This window comes from Rhamphochromis sp. 'chilingali', assembly GCF_963969265.1.
Source record: "Rhamphochromis sp. 'chilingali' genome assembly, chromosome: 22".
NCBI classification, from domain to species: domain Eukaryota; kingdom Metazoa; phylum Chordata; class Actinopteri; order Cichliformes; family Cichlidae; genus Rhamphochromis; species Rhamphochromis sp. 'chilingali'.
This window is the reverse complement of record NC_137950.1, coordinates 28161763-28184580: the sequence shown is the minus strand read 5'-3', so window position 1 is coordinate 28184580 and position 22818 is coordinate 28161763. Positions and strand designations below refer to the sequence as shown.

Below are 22818 nucleotides of genomic sequence, written 5' to 3'. Positions count from 1 at the left end.
TTTGGCTGTCACTTCTTCACCCTGACCTGTCTTATTTGGCTCAGCAGAACTAAAATATACATCCTGCTGCTTTTACACATGCACTCACATAAGCTCAGCGATTCTCTGCGCGATCAACCTCTCACATGTGTAAGCTGCGAGAGATTTCACTTGTCATGTTTGCATAGTAAGCTAACGATTAATAAGACGATGTCAGAGGAATTGGTGCACAAATTATCATCACTCACAGATCAGTGCTGTCGCTCTCTATACACAGTTCGCGCGATTGCAAAGTGAAAGCAAAAAACAAGCGCAAATTCAAACGCGATTTCAATATGTCACATATTGACAGTGGCTCATCGATGCCAATGACATAATTACCCAGCTACATTTCTGAAAGAATGCAAAAGCATTGACATATATTTTTCCTACAATAGCCCGACGGGCAGGGAAGAGATAGATTTTGGTAGCCCGACTGAAAAAAATCGCTAGCCCCAGGACGTCGGGCTAGCGATATTGCAAGCCCTGTATCTGATTGAGGAATCACTCATCTTTGGAAAAGAGAGTTTATTACAGAGAAATGTCTCTTTCCAAAATAAAAGCTATACTATCCGCTTCTTCTGGGCTATATTCTCAGCAGCATAAGGAGAATCATGTGCTAACAGCTGTCTAAATGACTCGGCTAAAGTTAGTAGCATGCTTGTTGTTTTTGTCTTTGCACTAGGATGATGTCGGTGTAAATGTGCAGTCATATTCGTTGTGTTCCCACTAGTGCTTTCAGGTTAATCTCGTTGAAATGACCTTAACGCCACAACACGGCAAATCTCCGTTAACGAGCTACCGCCGATCGCCCCGTGCATGGGGCTAGACGGCCAACACGTTAACGAGCTAACTGCGCTAACACACTAGCTCCCACCCATGTAATTGAGCATTGCACGGCACATCCAACATACTGTTTTACTTTAGTGCATGACTCGCTTACCTTCAGGGTCATACGTCACATGAAAACCAAAATAATTCCAAACGCCAGATCTGAATGGGGGAGGTCCATGTTGCAAGGAGAGCATAACTTCTGTCTTGCTAGCTTGCCCTGCGCTCTTCCTTCTGACTATGCTGTCTGTGTTGAGCGCTCAGTGGATCTGCGCTCGACAGTGCAGCCTAGGCGGAGTAGTCGAACGCAGATTCACTGAGCGCTCAACACAGACAGCATCGTCAGAAGGAAAGTTGATAAAATAAATTACAAATGTTGTATTGTTCGATACATATGCGTACCGAACCGAAAGCACTGTATCGAACGGTTCAATATCGATACGAATATCGTTGCACCCCTAGTAAATATGTTTATCTCTTGTGATTTTAAGTCAAGTGTCGTATTGATGGAAATGTCAGAGGGAAAAATGAATGTGGGGACAGATCAGCAGGAAATTGGGAGCAGCGTGATCATCCCTGGGTCTGATATGAATCGTATCTAATCAGGAAGTGCACTCACATGTTTCTGTCAGAGGAACACATCCTTTAAATGGCTGAGGGTTATGGAACCATAGCAGCACTGGTTATGCTTTCCTTTTAATGCATGAAGTTAAATATACAAATATTTAAGTATGGAAGGAAAGTCTTCTAAGAAAATAAACAAAAAAAAGTAAGGCCAGTTAAAAATGCAAAGCTGTGTCTCGTGGGAAAGTAAATTTGCACAATAAACATTAACACTTGAAGCAAAGCGTTTGTTTTGTCAGTTTAACAGCCAAAAACAAAAGCACATGTAGTTTTAATGATAACCATATCTAATCTGTGCTTTCAGAGACGGCATGTGCAACACAGTCAGCAGGTCTGCCTTTGAAAGGCTCCGAGGTGTATCAGGAGAGCTGGCATTTGGCACCTAAATAACTGAGATGACTCACATGTGCTGGACTGTACTGAGTAAACAGACACCATGTGAGGCTGTTTGACATTGTCAACATCACACTGTTTTAGATTTCTGTGAACTTTCTCTGCACCTCCTTGAATCCTTCCAGATTTAATATTTAGAGGCTACTGGCTGATTGAAATATGTCACTCTGCTTTGTTTTTTTCTAAACAGAGAGTCATCTGATGGAATATAACTGAAACCAGAACCAATCATGTCTCTCCTTTGATGACCTTGATGAGTTCAGACTCCTCTGATGAAGCCAGCCGTCTGACGCTGGATCAATCAATCGGTTTGCAACAGTTGATGAACATGACTGAATTTGGCTCCTGCGGTTATGTCTCTCATGTAACATCCACACAGCATGATAACAACTACATTCTCATGTTACTGGACAGCCAGTGGCTGCACTTTTATTCAAACAGATATGTTATTTGTATTGTTGCGATGGAAAAAAGTCAAACTTCAAGTAGAGGACATGTCCAACTGGCCATTTTATTCATCTTTTTTTCTTAGAAACTGTGTGTACATATGAGCAATTCATGTAATTAACATTACAAGATCATTTTATTTGCTGTACATTAGAAACTATCTGTGCTAGCAGACTGTAATCCCACATAGTAAAGGCAGTAAAATCCACTTTCTCTTGCTTAAACTCGGTTAGACACGCTTTCCCCTGAAAACCTTTTCTTTCATGTTTAATTGTGTTTCTGTGTCAATATTTAAACTGAATTTGCTGTTGTAAACTGAAGACTTCCTTCAAACGAGGCATCAACTTCACACTGAAGTGACTGTAGTTAGTTATAGATTTCACTAGTTTGTTGACATCCATTGTAATTAGGACTGTCAAATCAAACTCTTCAGGCTTGATGCTAAATTGTACAGAGCTTGCAGCAAAAGGAAGAAAACATACTCATTAAGATGCCATCACTCTAACAAGTCAGTGCTGATGTTCCATACTCATATAACCCCCTATTCTGTGAATATATTGTAGATAGTTCTGGCACATTGTTCACATCATTAAATCTCACTGTTATTGTTACTGAACTTTGACCGTTGCATCAATGTAGCAGTTCTTCACACTAGTGGAATGTGGTGACTTTCATAGAAAGACAAGCAAAGACGATGACAAAATGACAATAAAATGTAGAAACTTTAAATCAAAAATCTATCCATCAATTTTCTAGCATGTATCTGAATTTCATCCAGGTGAACACCAAGGTGATCTCAGGCCATCCGGGAGATCTCCAGTATATCCTATCCTGGCGACTTTTCCTTCCAGGACATGCCTGGAACACCTCACCTAGGAGAAGTCCAAGAAGCATCCTGGTCAAATGGAAAATGATCTCAGCTGGCTTCTTTTGATGTTAAGGAGTAGTGGATCTACTCCAGGGGTCCCCAATCCCAGTCCACAAGGGCCGATGTCCCTGCAGGTTTTAGATGTGTCTCTCCACGTTGGTTGAGTGTGGAGTAAGTGCATATGAGAGCATGAGGGTGGGAATGGATGTTTGTATATGTGTGTGCCTGTATTTCTGTGTCTATATGTCAGGTTGGGTGTCAGGCGCCACCTCTCTGGGGACATCTTAGGCCCTCCAAGGTTTGGAGGCCTATCTCCCCCTACCACCACTTCCCCTGCCAGTGGCGGACTCCCTCAGACATCGGTGCGTTGGTGGTTCTTTGTGTCCGGGGATGGGCGTCCAGGTACACACCGGCTCACTCCTTGGCGGCCGCTTATCGGGGCCTGGAGCCTGGGGCTCGCTCGGGCCACTTCGGAGGTGGGGTGCCCCCGGCCTCTCGGCCTGGGGCTCGGTCACTCAGGCACGGCTGGCTGCCGGCGGAGCTCACGGGCACGTCACTGCAACTCCCCCTGGCTTCTGCTCCGCGGCTGCTGAGTGAGCCCTCATCTGGGACTCTCCTCAGCTCTTTCTGGGACAGTGGCGCGGCTGCTCCTCTGTTGGTCTTCCTTGCTCTCTTGTGTTCTGGGGGCCTCTGGATGTCTAGAGTTTTGATCTCCTCCATACCTGCTTCATGCCCTGGAGGACGGGGCTGTGGCCCCCCCCACACCCTCTAGCAGATCATTACATGAAGGAACCTTTTATAATTTTTTTTTAAAAAAAACAAGCGTGTCCATGCTCACAGGTGTACACACGGGTGATCACACCCACAAACTACACCCTTTTTGGCTCCTACCTCAAAGCACACTGTGTTCTGTTGATCTTATGTGCTGCACAATAATGTTTAATATTTAGTATTTACTGTCATATTCCCATATATCATTGTGATGTTGTTTATTCTATTACTCTTGTTCTCTTCTGCTTGTTTTCTTTTTTCTTTCTCAGCAGGTGATCCAGGTGATTGATATATGCAATTTTTTCTTCTTCTTTTTTTTCTGCCCGTTCTGTTGGTTTTTGTCTTTTGCCTCTTCTCAGCTGTTTCTATTTCCCTCTTTCTTTCTCCCCTTCTTTCCCCCAGTCAAGTCTGTCCTGTATTCAGTAAGTGAAAATAAAATGAACAATAAAAGGTGAATCAAATGGACCATTACGGCAAGGCTGGGATGGTCAGTTTGGTAAAGTAAATCCGTTGGGCATCTTTCTTTGCCTTCAGACAACAATTCTGATGGCAAAAGAGCCAAACGGGACAGGCAAAAGAAAAAAAAAAAGAAAAAAAAAAAAAGGTTTTAGATGTGTCCTTGATCCATCACAGATGATTTAAATGGATAAATTACAGTCTCAACATGTCTTGAAGTTCTCCAGAGGCCTGGTAATGAGCTAATCATATGATTCAGGTGCGTTGACCCAGGGTGAGAGTTAAAACCTGCAGGGACACCGGCCCTCATGGACTGGGATTGGGGACCCCTGATCTACTCGGATCCCTCCCAAATGACTAAACTCCTCACCCTATAGCTAAGGGAGAGCCACCCTTCAGAGGAAGCCCATTTGTGCCATTACTATCCATGATCTCATTCTTTTCGTCACTACCTACAGCTCATGTAGGTGGTTTTTAACTTACAATATAAAGTTCCTCGAGGTAACTGTTGCTGTAATTTGACACGAAGTAAATACAATCGTACTGAATTAAACATGGGTTGCTTTTACGCTCAGCCTTCTCTTCACCACCATAGATCAGTGTCGCATCCACATCCAGGGATTAAAAATATTAGTGAAAAATAAAGGTGGTGTATTAGTAAAACAGCTAAACTTACTGCAATGAGTCAACCAAATTGTTTCTCATATATGCTAATGTTATAATGCTGATGCAGCCTCCACGGCTTCAACTTGGCTCGTTTATTCAGCCACACATTTTCTTGGTTAATGTTCCAAAGGAGTTCCTGATCCTGCACAATAATTCCTCCACATCACATGCTGGTCAAGGTGGTTAGTGTTAGGATGTTTTGAGTTTATTATATTATTTATCATTTCTAGTCTTTGGTTTCTTTGTTGGAGTTCTGTCTTATGGTTTATGTCTCTGTGTCATCCTTAGTTGCTGTCTCCCCTGTCTGCTCTGTGTCTGTAAGTTCAGTCTGTGTTATGTTTCCTGTTTTACTTTGAAAGTCCGTCTCTCATGTAAATGCGTCTGGTTTTGCTTCCTTTGTCTCATTAGGCCTGATTTGCCCAGCTGTGTTTCCCTCCTGTTGCCCATTCCCTGATTGCTCCTCTGTGTATTTAAGCCCCGTGTTTCAGTTTGTTGGTGTTGTGATCTACCCTCGTCTTGCTGTGTTTTGTCTGCGTAAGCTTATTTTGTATTCCTAGTTTTGTTACCCTTCTGAGTTCAGCATTAAAGCTGTTTTGAGTTCACGTTTTGTTTCCGTGAGTCTACATTTTGGGTCCACCATGCCTGCCTGCACACAGCCGTCACATGACAGTTAGTGAGAGAAAACGTATGCGTTAAGATGATAAATCATTGAAGATTATCCACTTGTTAATGTGAGCTGCAAAAACAACCAAAAAAAGCAGCTGGACTGCTTGAGCTCGAGCTTTTGTGAAAGGGATATGGGAACACTCACCAAAACAACAGGCACTACAGATTTCAGTGGAGTAGAGTTCACTTTATGGTATATGACATTTTATAGGACGACTACTGTACAACAAAGAATGCATAAGACTATTAGTAAAGGTAACTGAAAGCTAAAATGTAAAAGATATAATGGCAGATTCTGGTCATTAACACCCACATAGTTAAATAACGTCCCCTCTCTGCTGGCAGTACCAATTTTGCTCATACAATAGCAGTTCTTATAGTTACATTTACAACATTCAACTCTATGATAAACTTCCTTCAAGAATTTAAAAAAAAAAAAAAAATTATATATAATTTTTTTTTCAGTTTTTGCTCAAATGAATTAGAATTTTTTTTTTTAATTTTATCCAAAGAAATACTGACAGAAAAGTTGATTTTTCAGATATGAAAAAAAGTCTTCTATGAGGAAATATACTGATTAATAATAAGCTAGCAAAACAGGCTAACCACAGGCAGGTCTCTCCAGTGTAACATGTATTGAACATAATTAAATGGCACAGCAGTGCTTTAGACAGTATTACATATATACATTTATCCAGTACATTCGTGCATCATGACTCACTGAGAGCATTGTACATTTAAATTAATTCAAAAACTTCATTTCATGTGTTAACTTTGTGGTTATCAACAATAATCACAACCCGGGCTCAAAAACATGACTTCAATAATTACATTTAACTGTGCAAAATATCCTTCTAATCTAAGTGAATGCAATCTAACTTTAATGCGTAAATTGAAAATAATGTTGAGTCAAAGACACTTGAAACATTTCCCAGTTTTTGTGGCATCAGTTACGTGACTTTCATCTGTGTGTTTGAGCTCGCGCTTCCCTGTCAGAAAAAGCCGAGCACTGCACAAGTTTTTGTTCTGCAGCAAAGCCGCAGCTTCATTCCGTGCTTTGACTTTCAAATGAAGCTCTTGACTGTCTGATACCCAGGGGAACATAATAAATCAGTCAATGGGAGGTTTATCTGTTCCTCAGTGGGATGACCTCCCATTCATCTCCATGTACTGGGGATGAAGGTTCCTCTTAGGACCAGCTTAGGGAACCACAAACAATAGAAAACAAAAGGTCAGCAAGTATAACCGAGAAAATGTGAACCGAAGTTACTCTGATGGGGTCTGGCGAGCTGAGGCACGTTCACCACTGGGATGTCCTCTGCAGACCATGCCCCTGCAAAAATAAGAAAGAAATTACTTGTTTTTTGGTGTTATATACCCTCTGAAGGATTCAAAAGTGTTCAGCTTGCTCACTAATGGAGGATATCGTCAGCATGAGTTACATGATCACTGGCAGCCACTCCCTAGTTTCCCTTTTGCACCCTTTGTGGGTTTATTACTGTTTTGTTTGCTTATTCTTTTACATAATGTAAGAGTATTAGTCAGTGGAACCGACAACCATTTCCTTTTGCATTGACATTTGCACACCTCCTATATTGCTCTGCCACCATCGCTGAAACCGAGCTCGTCCTAAAGCTAATAAAAATTGAACAACAGCTACATTTGTGTGTCTCAAAGTTTCACAGGACTGTTTTGTGTTTACCTTTGCTTTTCACACACTGTCTTGTAGGGTTTATTTACCTATCCCATTTGGTGTAAAATAACTGTCTGAATTATAATACTACTACTACTACTACTACTACTACTACTACTACTACTACTAATAATAATACAAATACATTTTATTTATAGGCACCTCTAAGACCCTCAAGGTCACCTTACAATAACACAAGAAAAATAGTAGCAATAAAATCTAATACACATGGCAAAATAAAATTTAGACATAAGGTAACCCCCCCCCCCCCCCAAAAAAAACCCTCCACAACAACAAACAAATAAACAAACAAAAAAACCCCACAAGTATAAAAGCTGAGCATGATAAAAACGAACTTAGACATTACTCTCATAACAAGAGCTTTTTTATGTTTATCACTACATTAAGAGTTATTACTTCTATAAAAATGATCACTTTTTATAGCCACGCTGACAGAACTGCATCTTATCTGTTTTGCATTTATTGAATCTGTTTTGTTCTTTCGTTTGTCGTCACACTTTGTAAAGAACAGAAACTTATTCAAGTTACATTTTTAGGGTTACTTGTAGAACTTGCAAATAAAACAACTTTTATAAAGGTCTAAAAAAAACCTACGGATACAAACTAACCTGAACCTGACTGGATGTTGAAAAACTAAAGAAATATTTATAGAAACTTAAAAATAACAAACTGACTGGAAACCACTCACATGCTCATGTTTTACTTAAAACATGGCAGCACGTGCGTGGCTGTTTTTCTTTGCAAATCTAAAAACCAAAACAAACCAGCAACACTTCTAATGACACGCTCACAGTCCCACCTGCATATAGATATCATGACTTCCTGCAAAGAAATCCTAAGCACTCCTGAAAAAGTCTAAATGCATATTTTAGCATCTTTAAGTCAATCTCTACATTAACTAATGCAATTATATTAAATAAAGGTGACAACGAAAAGTCTAATTTTGCGTTTTTGTAGCCCATGAACATAGAAACATTAGCTGCCTTCCTCCATGAATGAGAGAGCTGCACACATTTCAGAGACACCTTTAAAGCCTTTAGGCAAGAATTTCACTTTTTTTTTTTTTTTTAAGATAAATGACAAGCAGTGAAAACCAGTCCCCCAAATCAAGCACTACCTTTTTCATCAACATCTTTTTCTTTGATTATTTCCCAGAGGAATGACACAAGAAGTACAGAGTGCGCTCAGTCCAGGAGCATATGCACAGAAGAGGCAGACACAAGGCCTATAGAGAGTGAACGGCGCAAGATAAGAAAAAAAAATCCAGACAAAGAAGTGATTCATAGTCAACCTGTAGAAGAAGTTGCTATGGATACAGCAGGACCTGAGAGGTCGGAAATGAGCAGAGGCCACGAAGAGAAAAGCATCTGGAGTCAAGCAGGTGATAAAGAGGAGAACTGCAGAGTGACGAAGGAGGCGAGTCAGCTGCTTTCGACCTACACTTGTGTGTGCGTGCTGTGTTCCCGGTCTCCTTTTATGTTGACAGTGTGCTGCTCCCGCTGTTGGCCGCAGAGCCAATGGAAGCTCTGGGAATGAAGATGTCAAAGGACGGGTCTGGTAGCTGCTGCTGTGTGAAGTCATAACAAAGCCGTGACAAAAACATCCAAGAATAGGGACGAAGTGTGTTCACAACTGCCTGCTTGAATTCAAATGACTTCATAAAGCTTTTACATGAAACATAACCGTCATGCCTTTGGTGGTTCACTGCATTTAAAAACATTTTTAAAAAACTTTTCACAGAAATCGCATACTAACTCTTGAGATATTTCCGCAGCAGGTACCGGACATTTGAAAAAGTATGACAGAGCTGACTTGCTTGCAAAGGAAGCGGCACAGAAAGGATATGATTTCTGCATGTACAACTGTAGCATTAACTAATTAGATAGCTGCCAGGATTTTGAGTTAACTGGGAACTCTGTGTTTTCCACTAAATAAACCCTGACTGCACTGATACTACACTCAAAATGCATTTGAATGGTGACCTTGTATACAAAGTCATTAAGGGAGTATAATAAATATTTCATCAAGTTAGATTTGCTGTTAGCCAAATTGATATTAGTCATGTTAGAAAGTTTTTAACAGTTAACTTCTTTGGCTGAGCAGTTAGCATTAGCAATGTGATTGGTCAGTTGCAACGTTGATCCTGGACCAAAACTGTTATGATGACATAGGAACAGCACCAGCGTGGGGAAATCTGATTGTGCCCATGCAAACAGGCCTACAGACCGATCCACGACCATCTAGTAACCAAAGGTAGTAGGAAAAATGAGCATTCCATGAGATTGTTGTGATTGGTTGCTGGGGACTGAGAGCAGAAAATGATTGCCTAGAAAAACTACTGGCAACAAAATCAGTCTCAAGGAGGTTTCTGGTGCAACAGATTTCATCCACTGACAGCCAGAAACCTCCAACTACTGCCAACCAGCCGGCGAATAAACATTTCACTAGCAACCGGGGGTTATATCACATGCAATATGGTGGACAACGTTAGCTCGTTCAGTTACTTTAATCTGTGACCTCATTGCACCATTTTTAAAGAGTTTGTGATATTAGTCAGTAGTTTCAGGCCTCACAAGCTGACTGGATGTTTATTTTGTGTCCTTATTACTACAGTTTAGTTTAAGGTGGGTCTAAATTATTACTGAGTTGGGTAAATCTCTCATTTATATACAGACTGTGGTCAGAAGTTGAAAATCTTCCCATGTGACCTCTGCGCTTTTGCTTTTCTAAGAAGAACAAGTGCTCTTTAGTCACAAGGTTGGCTCAACCCTAAAGCGTACCTGGTGTTGTGGTTTTTACAGACACTAACGGTGCGCATAATTTACAAAATACATGCCATTTTGAATCTAGTGATTATATAATGCACTTTTTTCTAGAACCCGAGGAAACGCCTCCAGCTGGATGTTTAACCCCTGGCATCTGTGACATTAGAATTAAAGCTGTGATTTAGGCCACACGTGCTCCTGACAACTTTTAAATGTCCACCTGCTTTATTCATTCTCCCATTTTCCTTTGCCTGTTGTTAATTAAAATGCAAATATGGACTAAAGTACCTTGGAAGTGATGGTTGCTGGTGTTATGTGTATATGGTGTTGATGAGGTTTTCACGCTCTGTAAAAGGTTACTGTCACCACTTATTTCCATAAAAATTTGCCTAGTGCAGGAGACAGGTATGTGTGCGAGTGGAGTGGTCATATTCAAATGTGTTTTTCTGTGAATGTATCACTTTTATACTCACATTTCCAACTCCTTTGCTGATGAGAGCCAGCTCAGTGGGCTGGTACACCGAGTTACGCATCTGACCAGTGTAGCCGCTGTATGGAGACACGGGCTTGGAATCTGTGATGAACAGATATAAGAAAATAAATCTTTTAATCACCCAACAATCAGTGTGTGATATCTGTGGCCCTCTTAAGTGCTACCTGGCAATAATCCCCTTCATCTTCATATTACAACCTGCCTGCCCTCCATCTTTTACAAAGTGCCCTGCAGAGATGGCACTATATAACTAACCCCCATATTAAACAGTTGCCACACCTTTGTCGCCGTGGAGACAGCGCAAACAGATGGCGTAATGATTCTAGTGGGAGTGATACAGCATTCACAGATGCAGTCAGACACTTATTAACAAGAATGATTCAGAAGGTAAAATTTTAGGTGGGAATGATGATATTCAGTTAATGGCAGTTTAGTCATACTGTAAGACTTAATGTAAGTTAATGATTACAGTCAAATGTGCTCAAAGCAAATTCTGAGACTTTTTATGACACACATTAGTCTGTGCTAATCAGGAAAAATGTAAGAGGCAGAACCTCCTCTGCATTCTTACACATTGTGCTTATCTGTATAGTAACATATTTTCCTTACAATAGAATAGCACAAAGCCAAAGCTACTCTTTCTACCTCTACATCACAGCTACCTAATAATACAAAAAAGTCCCTTACAGCTTATAAGCAGAGGCACATCACCATCCTTGCTACAAAGAACCATCTTCCATTAGCGATCCGTGATAACTATCAGACTTACTGCTCTGATCCTTTGGACTGAGCTCAGATCAGCAGATCAGATTCTGTGGTGTCATCATGTGGACAGAAAACAACCTTTCAGGACATTTTGCTGCATATTTTGTTTGTTCTTGTGTTTTCGAGGGCTAGAAAACATTCATTCATCAGCGCAAGGTCATCGTGAGAGGCAGAGTTTGTAATAACACTAAAGCGAACCTCATAAGGATGGCTACTGTCTGAAAACGTGTCAGGGTGAATGCACTGAAGAGCTCAGACACCGTTCGGTTTGCAGACAAATAGATGACCGGGGAAATGTTTGCCTTTAGGAAACAAACCGAGCGTAGCTGCTCTGAAGAACTTTTATTTCACGGTCATGTTGTATATGGCTGCTACAGGAAAATCAGGAATATTTGGTTTTATTGCTGCTATGTAAATGTTATTGCATCATATTCAAGGAAATAAAAGACGGAGCTAAACTACCACCAGAAACATCAGCTCCACTTTGCTTTGATGAAACAAATAACACTGAATACCTCGAGGCAACACAACATTTCTTCTTGGAAATTACAAGGACAAAATCACCCCAGCTTATAGTCTTTATCTCTTTCACAAAGGAGAGAAGATGAATCGATGAATTCATGTATTGCCCAAATCCAAATGATTTTTAGTGTTTTTCTTGTTTGCCTTAAACTGGCCTTGATGTGAGATCCACAGGTTTACCCAATCATAGCTTATAAATTCCAAAACATGATTTTTAAACTTTAGACTAGCTTTAAGTTTGAGAATTGTAAGTTTGTAAAAATGTGACATTGAGTCATTCATGAATTCATCTATTCAGTAAAAAATCACCGAAACATCCATAAAAAAATCTGTAAACTGTATTTTAAACAGTCTTAAGCACTTGGAGAACTGATCTCACGTGTTGGTTTTAACATTTATGTACTCATTTTTTATACTCTTATAATCCCCCTTGTCAAAATTATGCTCAGTCTTGTGTTCATCATCTAATTTTAGGTCCTTTGACTGGTTGTCATTTTGACCACTGTAATCAGCTTTGGGTCTATTTGTCCTGGGACCCTTTTAAATGATGCCTTTGCGGATTCAGGCGTCCTATCTGAAGGTCTATTTTGGACAAGGTGCAAAATTGTGAAGCCATAAAGACTCATGACGATGTTACAATCCCTTTATAACAGTTGAAAAAACCCTTCAAAGTTAAGCGTACTTGTGAAGTTGCTTGTTTGAAGGTTTTCTACAGCAGCTCCAAGGCTAAGCTACATACCTTGGTTGGACTCGTCCATGGAGAAAGACTTATTTTCCACATACACATTCTGGGAGGATTGTCCCTTCAGGATCGTCTCGTATCCGACTCCTTGGTTTTGGCAAAGATCTTCTGTGTAGTCTTGTTGACTCTCATCGTCACTGTTCAGACAGCAGACGTCAGGAATGGTGTACATGATAATGAAGACCCAGGCGTTTGCTACCAAAGCGATGGCTAAGGTTGGGTCATCCCACGTTGGACCCCCGGTTTTCCCATTCCCATACACGTACATGACGATCCACGCCACCCAAATACCCACTGAAAAGAGGCTTGTCACAAGGATGCAAGCGCCTTCCTTCTTCCACTGTGCGTGTTTGCCCATCATGATGGTCAGACTCGCCACCACCACAGCCAGGATCAGCACCATCACGTAGATGAGCGCCATGACAAAGTCCTCGTTAGCAATGTCACAAGGCACGGCTATAGCTTTGCTAGTTTGAGCTGTGGTGTTGGAAGGCACAATTGTAATTATCAGCCATTCTGTGTTGATGATCACCTCCACCAGCCACAGCCCCAACGCCCCAAGACACAAGACCCAAACTCGAGGCCCGCTGTTTCGTCTGGCCAGGATGTTCAGCCTCACACACTGCATCAGCTGGGAGGCGAAGCAGCCGCTGAACAGCACCCCAAAGAGGAACCTCCGTGAAGCACATGTGGAGAAGTTCTCTCCCACGATGAAGGCAAAGGTTAGGCAGAAGAGACCAGCAGTGCAGATCAGGAAGAAGGCGTGAAGAGCTACCGAGCTCTTGCGGTTGTAGTCTTTATGGAAGGGCAGGCTGGCCAGCAGCGAGATGAAGAGCACGAAGGAGAAGACGATGCCAGCTGCCGCTAAGGCCTCCAGCACGATGCCCCATGCAGCTTCAGTGCTACACAGATTGTAATAAATGGAATCCACGTTTGGGCCGCAGCCCTTAGGAGTACTGTTGCTGGCCATGGAGCCTGGGAGTTGCTCTGGGACTCTAGCAGCACCTGTTCAGATGGACAAACAGGGAATGTCTGGGAGAGACACGATAGGGACAGATTTGAACAAAGAGCTAAACCACGTCACCAAAGCTACATTAGGATACAGTTGTCTACACCCAGCTGAGCAAATATCACACTTGCATGAGTCAACGTCGTCATGTTATCCTGGAAAACGTTCTATAAAAAGGTGCTTTGCTTTTATTTAGAGCTTCAGAGAATCAGGGATCTGCAGTCACACTCCAAAAATGTGGGAGGAATGTCACTGCTGGGCTTTTTCCCAACTCTAATGTTAATGATTAACACATCTGTCAACAGACATTGTTTCTGCACATTTACACAACAGTGAGGAAAAAGTGCGTTGAACCTGAGGCTCACCTGCTAAAACTCTGGTCAACTCAAATCCAAAGGTTTTGCTTTTTAGTGTTTTCTGCTGAATTACATAAAATCTGAGCATCTGTTTTGTGAATAAACATCTCTGCAATCCTGGTTTTGTCTTTCTGCCTCGTCTGGCTGTTTCTTTTCGTCCCTATCAGATCCAATTACACCAAACTGAGGACGGTCTCTGAGTCAAATCGATAGATGCGGCGTGCGGACATTCGGTCTTTCTGACCTTCTGTTACTCAATCAGGAAGACAGATCTTTCTGGAACAAAGAGGCAAATATATTCTTTTTCTACATGTCCTCCACTCTGTCACTCCTCAAACAGACAGAATTAACTAATACATTTACTCCCAGTTTCAGGGCGTGACCACCGATCAAACAAAGTTCTTAGACCGTTCATTTTAATATTTGTTGAGTTGTTTTTTGTAACTGTTGCCAGGGGAAATATTATAAGCATATTTAAGGCACATCTTTAATTTCAATACTTTGGTTTTCTAAACTTTTTAGGCCTTTTTTGAGGATTTTTGTGCCGGTGAAACTTTAGAGAATGTCAAATGATGTCTTGCCAGAGTCGGCCTGGCAAAGACTCCAACACAGTCTGATGGCTATCTTTGGAAAATGTGAAGAGGGGCATACATTTTGGGATTTTACCTTTATTTTCATAAATGTGACATCTTTTTCATACTACAGCAATAAAGTAAAAACAATCAAATAACAAAGAAGTTCCTGTTTTTTGACTATATACTAAAGAAATATCTATTTTTTTCTATTTTTCTGTGAATTAGAAAAATTGTCCAACTTTATACTAACAGGCCATTCTGGACAATGAGATACCAGACTTTTTGTAATTCTGGACATTAACTGCTTTAATTTTAAGAATTTAAGTCATGCTGACAGGTTTCTTTCATTTCTTTCAGCAGCATTTCTTTATCATGTGGACAAACTGAGACGTACTGTTGACATTGCACTTATTTTTCTTATATTGAGATATCCCAGGGTTTAAATGTGAAGTTAAGTTCCTTCACACTCACAGAAAGTGGATTTTCACCCGTTCGACCCACTTAGGATCAAAGTGGGGTATATGCGGCCTACATCCCTGAATTAATACAAGACATTGAATCTGATTGTTGCAATAACTGGAAATGTAACCACAGAAATGTAATCTGTAAAGTGGATTTTCAAGAGTCAAAAGGTTCTTCAGTTTTCTCTAACTTATGATATATGTTTAGCTACTTTACCACAAACTCGCACAGGTAAAACCTACTTTGTGCGCCTCCAGATGACTCAATAGGGCTTCTACACTTTGACCAGCACAGACAAAACATACACTCCAGGTACAAAATCTAGCATCCAAACTCATACTCCTCTACTCCTTTAACCTTGTGTTGTCCTCGGGATTCCCATATACTTGTTTGCTATTCACCTAGGGGTCATTTTTGACCCGAGGACAACACAAGGGTTAAACTCTTATATGGCCTTTTTAATGAAGTCTACTAATCCTATTCACTGTAGCTTTAAAAAACGTCTATATGAAGAAAGAAGCCACTTATAACAGTAAGAATAACTCAGTGAGTCAAAATTAAGAGGTGACACTAAAATGGGACGACAAGTTTACCATTACTATGACTACAAGCCAAGTGCCAGACACAATACTGCGGCTGAAGGTAATACATATTGCACCCTGCACTTTAATCTATTTGCTGTGGTCCTGTCCTCAGGTACTGTCCTCAGGTCTAGGTATAACTCTGTCGTGTATTTCTCGTACTGATATCTAACCTTATCGTGAGCCCATGGGATCACAGGAGTGGGTTTTCCATCAGGAAAATGAACTGAAGAGTATGCTGCAATTCGGGATGAACTCTACTTAAATCTGATTTTCTACATTATGCAACTGAATCTTTCTTATATTCTCTACTCCTCCTTTCAGCTGTACAATCAAACACAACAATGTATAACTTAAGTATTTGAAAGCACGAGCTAACGTGTCTAACTGTTGATTTCTCCCTAAACACAGCTATTTAAAATCTATTTTAATAGAATTGTTTTCAGTGAATAACTTTTCTTTAGTTGTTAATTTAGTGGCACAAACGGTCTTCCATAAACGATCCCCTGCTCTCTCTGTCTAAATACACAGAAAATATAGAAATCAATCTGACGCAAAGCTCAGAAACAGGCAGTAAAGCTTCAGTGAGCGTGAATAAAGGTTGTGATGGCTGTGAGGAGTTTAACTACCTGGCTGTTCTCGGCAGATTTCTGCTGGGCGCGGCTCGTTGGTTTTCACCTGCTGCGAACGCGCCGCTATAGTTGGGCACAAATTACACGGAGAAGAAGCAAACTGCGGCACAGCTGATCCGACCGCTCCCAAGTTTAGGAATCCTTTCACGAGCTTTTCCTCTCGGTGTGACTACAGTCATCCCCTCTCCACCTCTCCCCTCTTCGTCTCTCCGAGCACGCACGGAGACGCACACGCGCGCACTGCTGTTCATCACTTCAAAGGACACTACAGCGACCTACCCGCACTTCCGGGAGACTTATAACCCACGAATGATTTTCTTAAAGCGTTTATGGCCCGGCAGTATCTGATTTGTATCAAATATTCTAGGATATTATGTTACACAGCTTGAAGCACAGATATCCGTAAAACCAGGTCACAAACAGTCTTTAAAATATTGTTTAATATTAATGAATCACATCCTAACACACTGGATGTTATTGACTCCTGTTGTAGCGTCAAGGCTACAGCTGCCCTGTAAATCAAGCACATTTTAAAAACTTTAAAAAACGGCAGAAGTCGGGCCTCGGTGTTAGAAATGCGTGCAGATTAGTGCAGGGCACACTGGGCATGTGCAGCAGCAGCTACAGGCGAAAAAAGGAGTAAATACTGTTTTGTATAAATAACTCATTTGCAAAGAAATTTAGACTCTTGATAGAAGTCATTATCATACTCTGCAAAAGTTTTTAACAACAAAATACAGCTAAAATAAGTGTTTTCTCACTTGTGGCCCCCTTCACAGTAATGACCATGTTTTTCTCCAGTGAAAGGCCACTCAGTTCTGTATGAGTACCTCACACCTTAAATGACACCGTTTCTATTTGTTTCCTCTGAAAGGCTTCCACACAGAAGCTGTGAGCTCAGCCAATTTCAGCGTCAGCCTTCAGTCATGGGAACAGTTTCTGTTTTATTGCTTTATGGTGGTAGCTTCCAGGACACTGCCACATTTTCCCCACTGAAAGCGTCCCTGTAAGGGTCACACACAGAGGCTCAGTATAGGCCACTTTATGTGGCTCTGCTCACAACCAGCTCTTAAGTCACTCTTCCACTGATAATGATAAACAGACATTTTGAGTGAACAGCTGGGCTACCTGAACGTGTGAGTGGTGTGTAGAGACATCTAGTGGAGGATTCGAAGAATTCAGCAGCAGGTGAAGGACGCCAACACCTGCAAGTGTTTATTTCTACAAATCATCTTTAAGAATCTCTCCTCCAATCTCCTTTGCAGAAAATCTGAATGCAGTCCTGTGAAAAAAAGATTTTTTTTGCGTTTTTCATGGGAAAAATGTACTTCTAATTAATTGATTAACAGTTCATTATCAAGTGTTAGCACCTCTGTAGAGGTTTTGGCAGTTTGTTAGTCTGAAGCATTCAGGTGTGTGTTAACACACCCAGGAGTGGACATCCCAGCAAATTCACCCGAAGGTTATACTGTGCAATGCTCAGAGATACTTCAAAAAGATAAGATGCTATATACAATATGAGTATAATACAACGATGCCAGAAAGAGTATTGCACTTAGTGTTATTGTACATGTGTGGATGTGTGTGTTTGATCAGTTGACGTCTTTGTTGTGGAGTCTGACAGCAGTGGGGAGGAAAGACCTGCAAAATCTCTCCGTCCCACACCGTGGGTGCAGCTACCACTGAAGGAGCTGCTCAGTGCTGTCACAGTCTCCTGCATGGGGTGGGAGATGTTGTCCAACAGGGATGACAGCTTAGCCTCCATTCTCCTGTCACTCAAAACCTCCACTGGGGCCGGAGGGCATCCTAGAACAGAGCTGGCCCCGCGGATCAGCCTGTTCAGTCTCTTCCTGTCCCCGGCAGAGTGGTTGCCGCCCCAGCAGACCACACCATAAAAGATGGCTGAGGCCACCACATTTCTTTTCTTCATTATTCATTCGTCATTTCATTTTTAGTTTCTTGACCATCAAATGAAAATAAAAAACAGTAAATCCAGGTAAAGCTAATAAATAAAAGTAAATCAGAATTCAATAAAGACGAAGCACAATTTCATATTAAATGGTGGATGTGATAAGCTGCCAGTTTGCCCAAATTTTGACAATTCAAGAAAAGCTTTTATTTTATTTTGCTGTCTGGCAATACCTCTGTTAGCCCAGAGAGGGCAGCAAGCTCCTTTTCTGCTCATTCTCAATCATTTTAATGCAGCTTCACAGATAAAAAGAGCTGCTGTGGTTAGCACTGCGGCCTCACAGTAAGAAGCTCCAGCTTCCTCATGCAGTCCAAAGACATGTATATTAGGTCCATTACCGGTTCTAAATCATCCGTGGATGTGAGAGTATGAGGCAGCCTGCCTCTTTGCGATGCCCTGTGACCAGTGGAGCCGGTGACCTGTCCTGGGTCAGGCTACAGCCCACCTGGAACAACGAGCTCGCTCTATAGTTCAGAAAAAGGATGGACTCTGATAATATAATACATTCTGACTGTTACATTGTTGCAACTGCAGCCAAAATGTCAACACTTTTATTATTTAAAGCCTCAACATTTAAAGACATAAGCTAGAAATTCTTAAAAGCTCTTCCCCAGTAACAGAATGTTTTGATGCTCGCTGCAGGTGAAAAATGTGCATTTATGTGCTATAATCAACCCTCTGTGACTCTCATGGAGTAAAAAAACAAAAAACAACCTCTTTTGAAATCGATGTGTAAGCGCTGACAGTACAGGTGAAGAATTAGGTGCATGTGAGGTTTTGGGGGAATGATTAAAAGACCAGTCCACACAGACCCTCATGCTTATAAATCACCTTCTGATGCTTCCTGCCTCATTTACCCTTAGTGAGGCTGCTGGCTTCTTTATTCACGATTCTCATTCTCACTTTTTAGCTCCTCCATCTGGCTATCACTGATAAGAATTATGCTTTCAGTTTTCCATTCTCTAAAATTAGGTCCTTCACCTGGCCTTGGAACCAAACAGTTTTTCTTTGAGAACTAAACATCTCCTTGCTTCCTTCCAGCAGAGCCCTGGTGTCCATCAGTTGTCTGTTTCCAGATAAAGATCAGACATATTTTGTTAAAGCGAATCCCTGCAGAGGTAGTGATGCATTATTCTTTGTTCTGGCAAACCCCATTTCATCACTCTGATTTCTTTCTCTTATTTCAACAGGATATTAAATCTGAAACCGAAGAAAAAGTCAGAGTGCAGACAGATAAAGTAAAGACAGATTAAAATAATTATTCGGATTCACTGTGCTGGACTAAAAAGTGCCCATGAAACCTATTTTATCAGCTGGCATCTTCCTTTATTACTAATATGATCAAAAGCTATTATTATTATTATTATTATTATTATTATTATTATTATTATTATTATTATGACAAGGCCAGATTTCAAACAAGTTCTTTTCGTCTGAATGTCCAGATTGAAATTAACACCTGAAACTACACAATGGAAATTAAACTGCACTGATCCTTTGTTAAACCTTTATTTTCCCTTCATATGAAACTACCCCAGTGTTTACATGCAGGATCAAACCAACATGCACTCATTGTCTTTAGATTCAAAGTCACGGACATTTAAAAAGTCGTTTTTTTTCTTGAGTGGATGTTGTGTGGCAGAAACTCCTATCATCAAAGCATAAAATTATTAAGGATGAAAGGCTGAAATCAAGCTGAATGCAAGTCTTTGCAACAGCTTAGCATTTTTTAGCACCAGCAACCTCAGGGAAAAGTGAATGAAATGTCTTTTGGCCAGTGTTACTTCCTGCATTGCTACTGAAACTACATAAAATCTGAACTTTTCTTTAAGTAAGTAAATTGGGCAAACTTCCTCCCTTTGTTGTGTAGTGTAAACTTCCTGTGTTTATTGCATAAGTGCATCTGATAGGACGCCATCACTCTCTGCTGTGCTCTGTCTTTTCATTTGATTCCTTGTGACACCTGCTAAGCAACAGGAAGGGCTCAATAGGAGCAGAGTGGGGGGCCATCAGCAGGTGTTTGAACAGGCACAAAGGACAGGTGTCAGGCAGACGGGGGCCGTGTGGCTGCCGGGGTTTACCTCCTCTACAGTGCCCTTCCCCCAGTGTCACCGCTCTGCTGCCTAATACGATCAGCAGCAGCTCTGTTCGAGTAAATCAAAGCCTGCTTGGACATCTTTGCGCTGTGTTATGTTTGATCATTCATCTCTGACTCCCACTCTCATCACCACCGTAAGGTTGCTGCCACCACACGCTCTCTCTCACCCCCCTCTGCTGTTGTGAGGCAGCAGGAGTCATCTTCAAAGAAACCGTTTGTATCTGCATCTCCGTACGAACTCTCAGAACTCAGCGTGAGCCGACAGCAGGGCCACATGAGCCTGCTGGTGGGGCTCTAACGCTACATGTACCGTTACAGTAAACACGGTGAAGACTCAGGATGGACGAGGGTCAGCAGGGGGCTTGGATTAGAAACTTTTAACCTGAAAGGATGGCCAGATGTACAAACCCAGTATGCACATCTGGGATTTTGTATTAAGTGTAAATAAAAACAGAATCCTGTGAGTCACAAATCTCATAAACCCATATTTTATTCACAATAGAGCACAGAACACACATCAAATGTTTGAAAGAAGAAAATGTTCCATTCCCAGAAAAGTATTTACTCAATTTTTAATTGGATGGTAGCAAAAAAGGAGGGATGGGGAAATAAAAAGCTGGAAAAGAGCTGGAGGAACATTTTGCAGCCAATGGTGTTAATTAGCAGCAGGTCATTAGCATGACTGGGTATAAAAGGAACGTGTTAGAGAGGAAAACTGCATCTACGACTTGTAGAACAATTTAAGAAATAATGTTTTTTGATGTAAAATTGCAAAGACTTTAAATGTCTGTGGTAGACAGTATCAGCCACAGTACATCTGTCTGTGAACAAGAGACAAGGCCAGAACTAAACCGTAGATGTCCATGATCTTCAAGCCCTCGAGCAGCACTGCACCAAAAACAAACACGCACGGGCTCAGAAACACAGCTGACCGTGTCGTCCACAAATGCAGGTTAAAGCTCCATCATGCCACTAATAAGTGAACATGAACGTTCCAGAAACACCGTCATCTTCTCGGAACCAAAGCTAATTTAAAACGAACTGAGGCAACATGATCCATGCTGTCCAGCCTAAAGAACAGGGTGACCATCCAGCTTGTTTTCAGCACTCGGTTCAAAGGTACAGAGGTGCATTAATTCCTACGCACATCTGGAAAGGCACCATCATGGCTGAAGTGTATATACAGGTTGTGTCACTGCCATCAATTCAAAATATTTCGGAATATTTTTCCTAAAAAATGAACTTTTTTAGGAAAAACATTTGATGTTTGTGTCTGGCACTGTGAGCATATTTGGGTTTGCAAATCACACACTCTGTTTTCCTTATGGTCAATGTAAACTTGGCCATTACTTTAGTGCTTTTCTTTATAGAAAAACACTGAACCACGAAGAAGAAGAATGTAACGAATGAATAAATTGTCATCTATATGTTGGTATTATTTGATAGTTATTGATATTTAGAGAGGTTACATTATTTATGTAGCCCACACACGTTCACTAATAATGTTGTCACAGTCACTACTGCAGATACTGATGTCAGTGTGTCTTTGACTGTTTCCTGCTCTCTCAGATCTGCCACTCATCTTGTTGTTCCCTCTGCTCGTCTCATCACTGTGGGGCACAGAGCTTTCAGTCGCTCTGCTCCTCGGCTCTGGAGCTCACTTCCTTCAGTCTTAAGAAATATAGATTCTCTTCTCTTATTTAAGTCACAGCTCAAAACCTACTTGTTTAAAGAGGCTCACTCGCTTTAATACAGATCTTACTTACTTTTCAAAACTTGTTTATTTGGTTTTTTTGTGTTTTTTCTCATTTTTATTTGTTGTTTTTAGCATTTAAATTTATTTGAATCTACAGTTGTAGTGATATCTTTTAGGTTTTAGAAAGGCACCCTCAAATAAAATGTATTATTATATTATTATTATTACATCTAGGCTCATCCATGACAGCTACCTCTGTAAACAAACTAAAAATGAATTGACAAATATGTGAGAGGACACAAAATGCATAAAATCACCAGCCTGTCTCCGGCAAAGTACAAGCAGCCACGTGGAACCTAAAAACTCTTAACATCCACACGGTCACCAGTGACCTGTTCATGGAGCTTTCAGCTCCTCTGAATCCCCAAATGAGGATTTATAAAAGAAGTCTGAGGTTAAAATTAATGTAAGGAATTTGAAAAGTAAAGTCTTTTAGTTCTTGAAACTGTTTGTTTATCATGTGGCTAAAATGCAACTGAAATCTATGTGAAGAGGTAAAAATAAAGAATGTGTGGGACATTGTTCTTTGCTCCACTGCTCAGTAGAATAAGACAGAAGCAGACCGCTCCGTCACCTCACAGCTGAATCTCATACACCAAACATGATGCCAAGTTTCCCTGATAGAAGCGGGAAGTGTTC

The 22818-nt window shown here is 41.0% G+C and overlaps 1 protein-coding gene across 5 annotated transcripts in view; it reads right to left on the bottom strand.

The window, feature by feature from the left end:
• Positions 1 to 16569, bottom strand: part of gprc5c (G protein-coupled receptor, class C, group 5, member C) — a 23638-nt gene extending 7069 nt beyond the window's left edge. Inside the window, exons 1-5 of one of the 5 annotated variants that reach the window (XM_080872308.1) lie at positions 16354 to 16569; positions 12739 to 13773; positions 10693 to 10793; positions 8895 to 9021; positions 5913 to 7073 (exon numbers count right to left, since the gene is read on the bottom strand). In XM_080872308.1, coding sequence (XP_080728434.1) covers positions 8929 to 9021; positions 10693 to 10793; positions 12739 to 13711 — 1167 coding nt within the window. In that variant the 5' untranslated portion in view covers positions 13712 to 13773; positions 16354 to 16569 and the 3' untranslated portion in view covers positions 5913 to 7073; positions 8895 to 8928. Of the gene's footprint in view, positions 1 to 5912; positions 7074 to 8894; positions 9022 to 10692; positions 10794 to 12738; positions 13774 to 16353 lie in introns of those variants that run through there. The other 4 variants (XM_080872310.1, XM_080872309.1, XM_080872311.1 and 1 more) reach the window with 4 other exon arrangements.
• Between the last annotated feature and the right edge of the window lie 6249 nt (positions 16570 to 22818).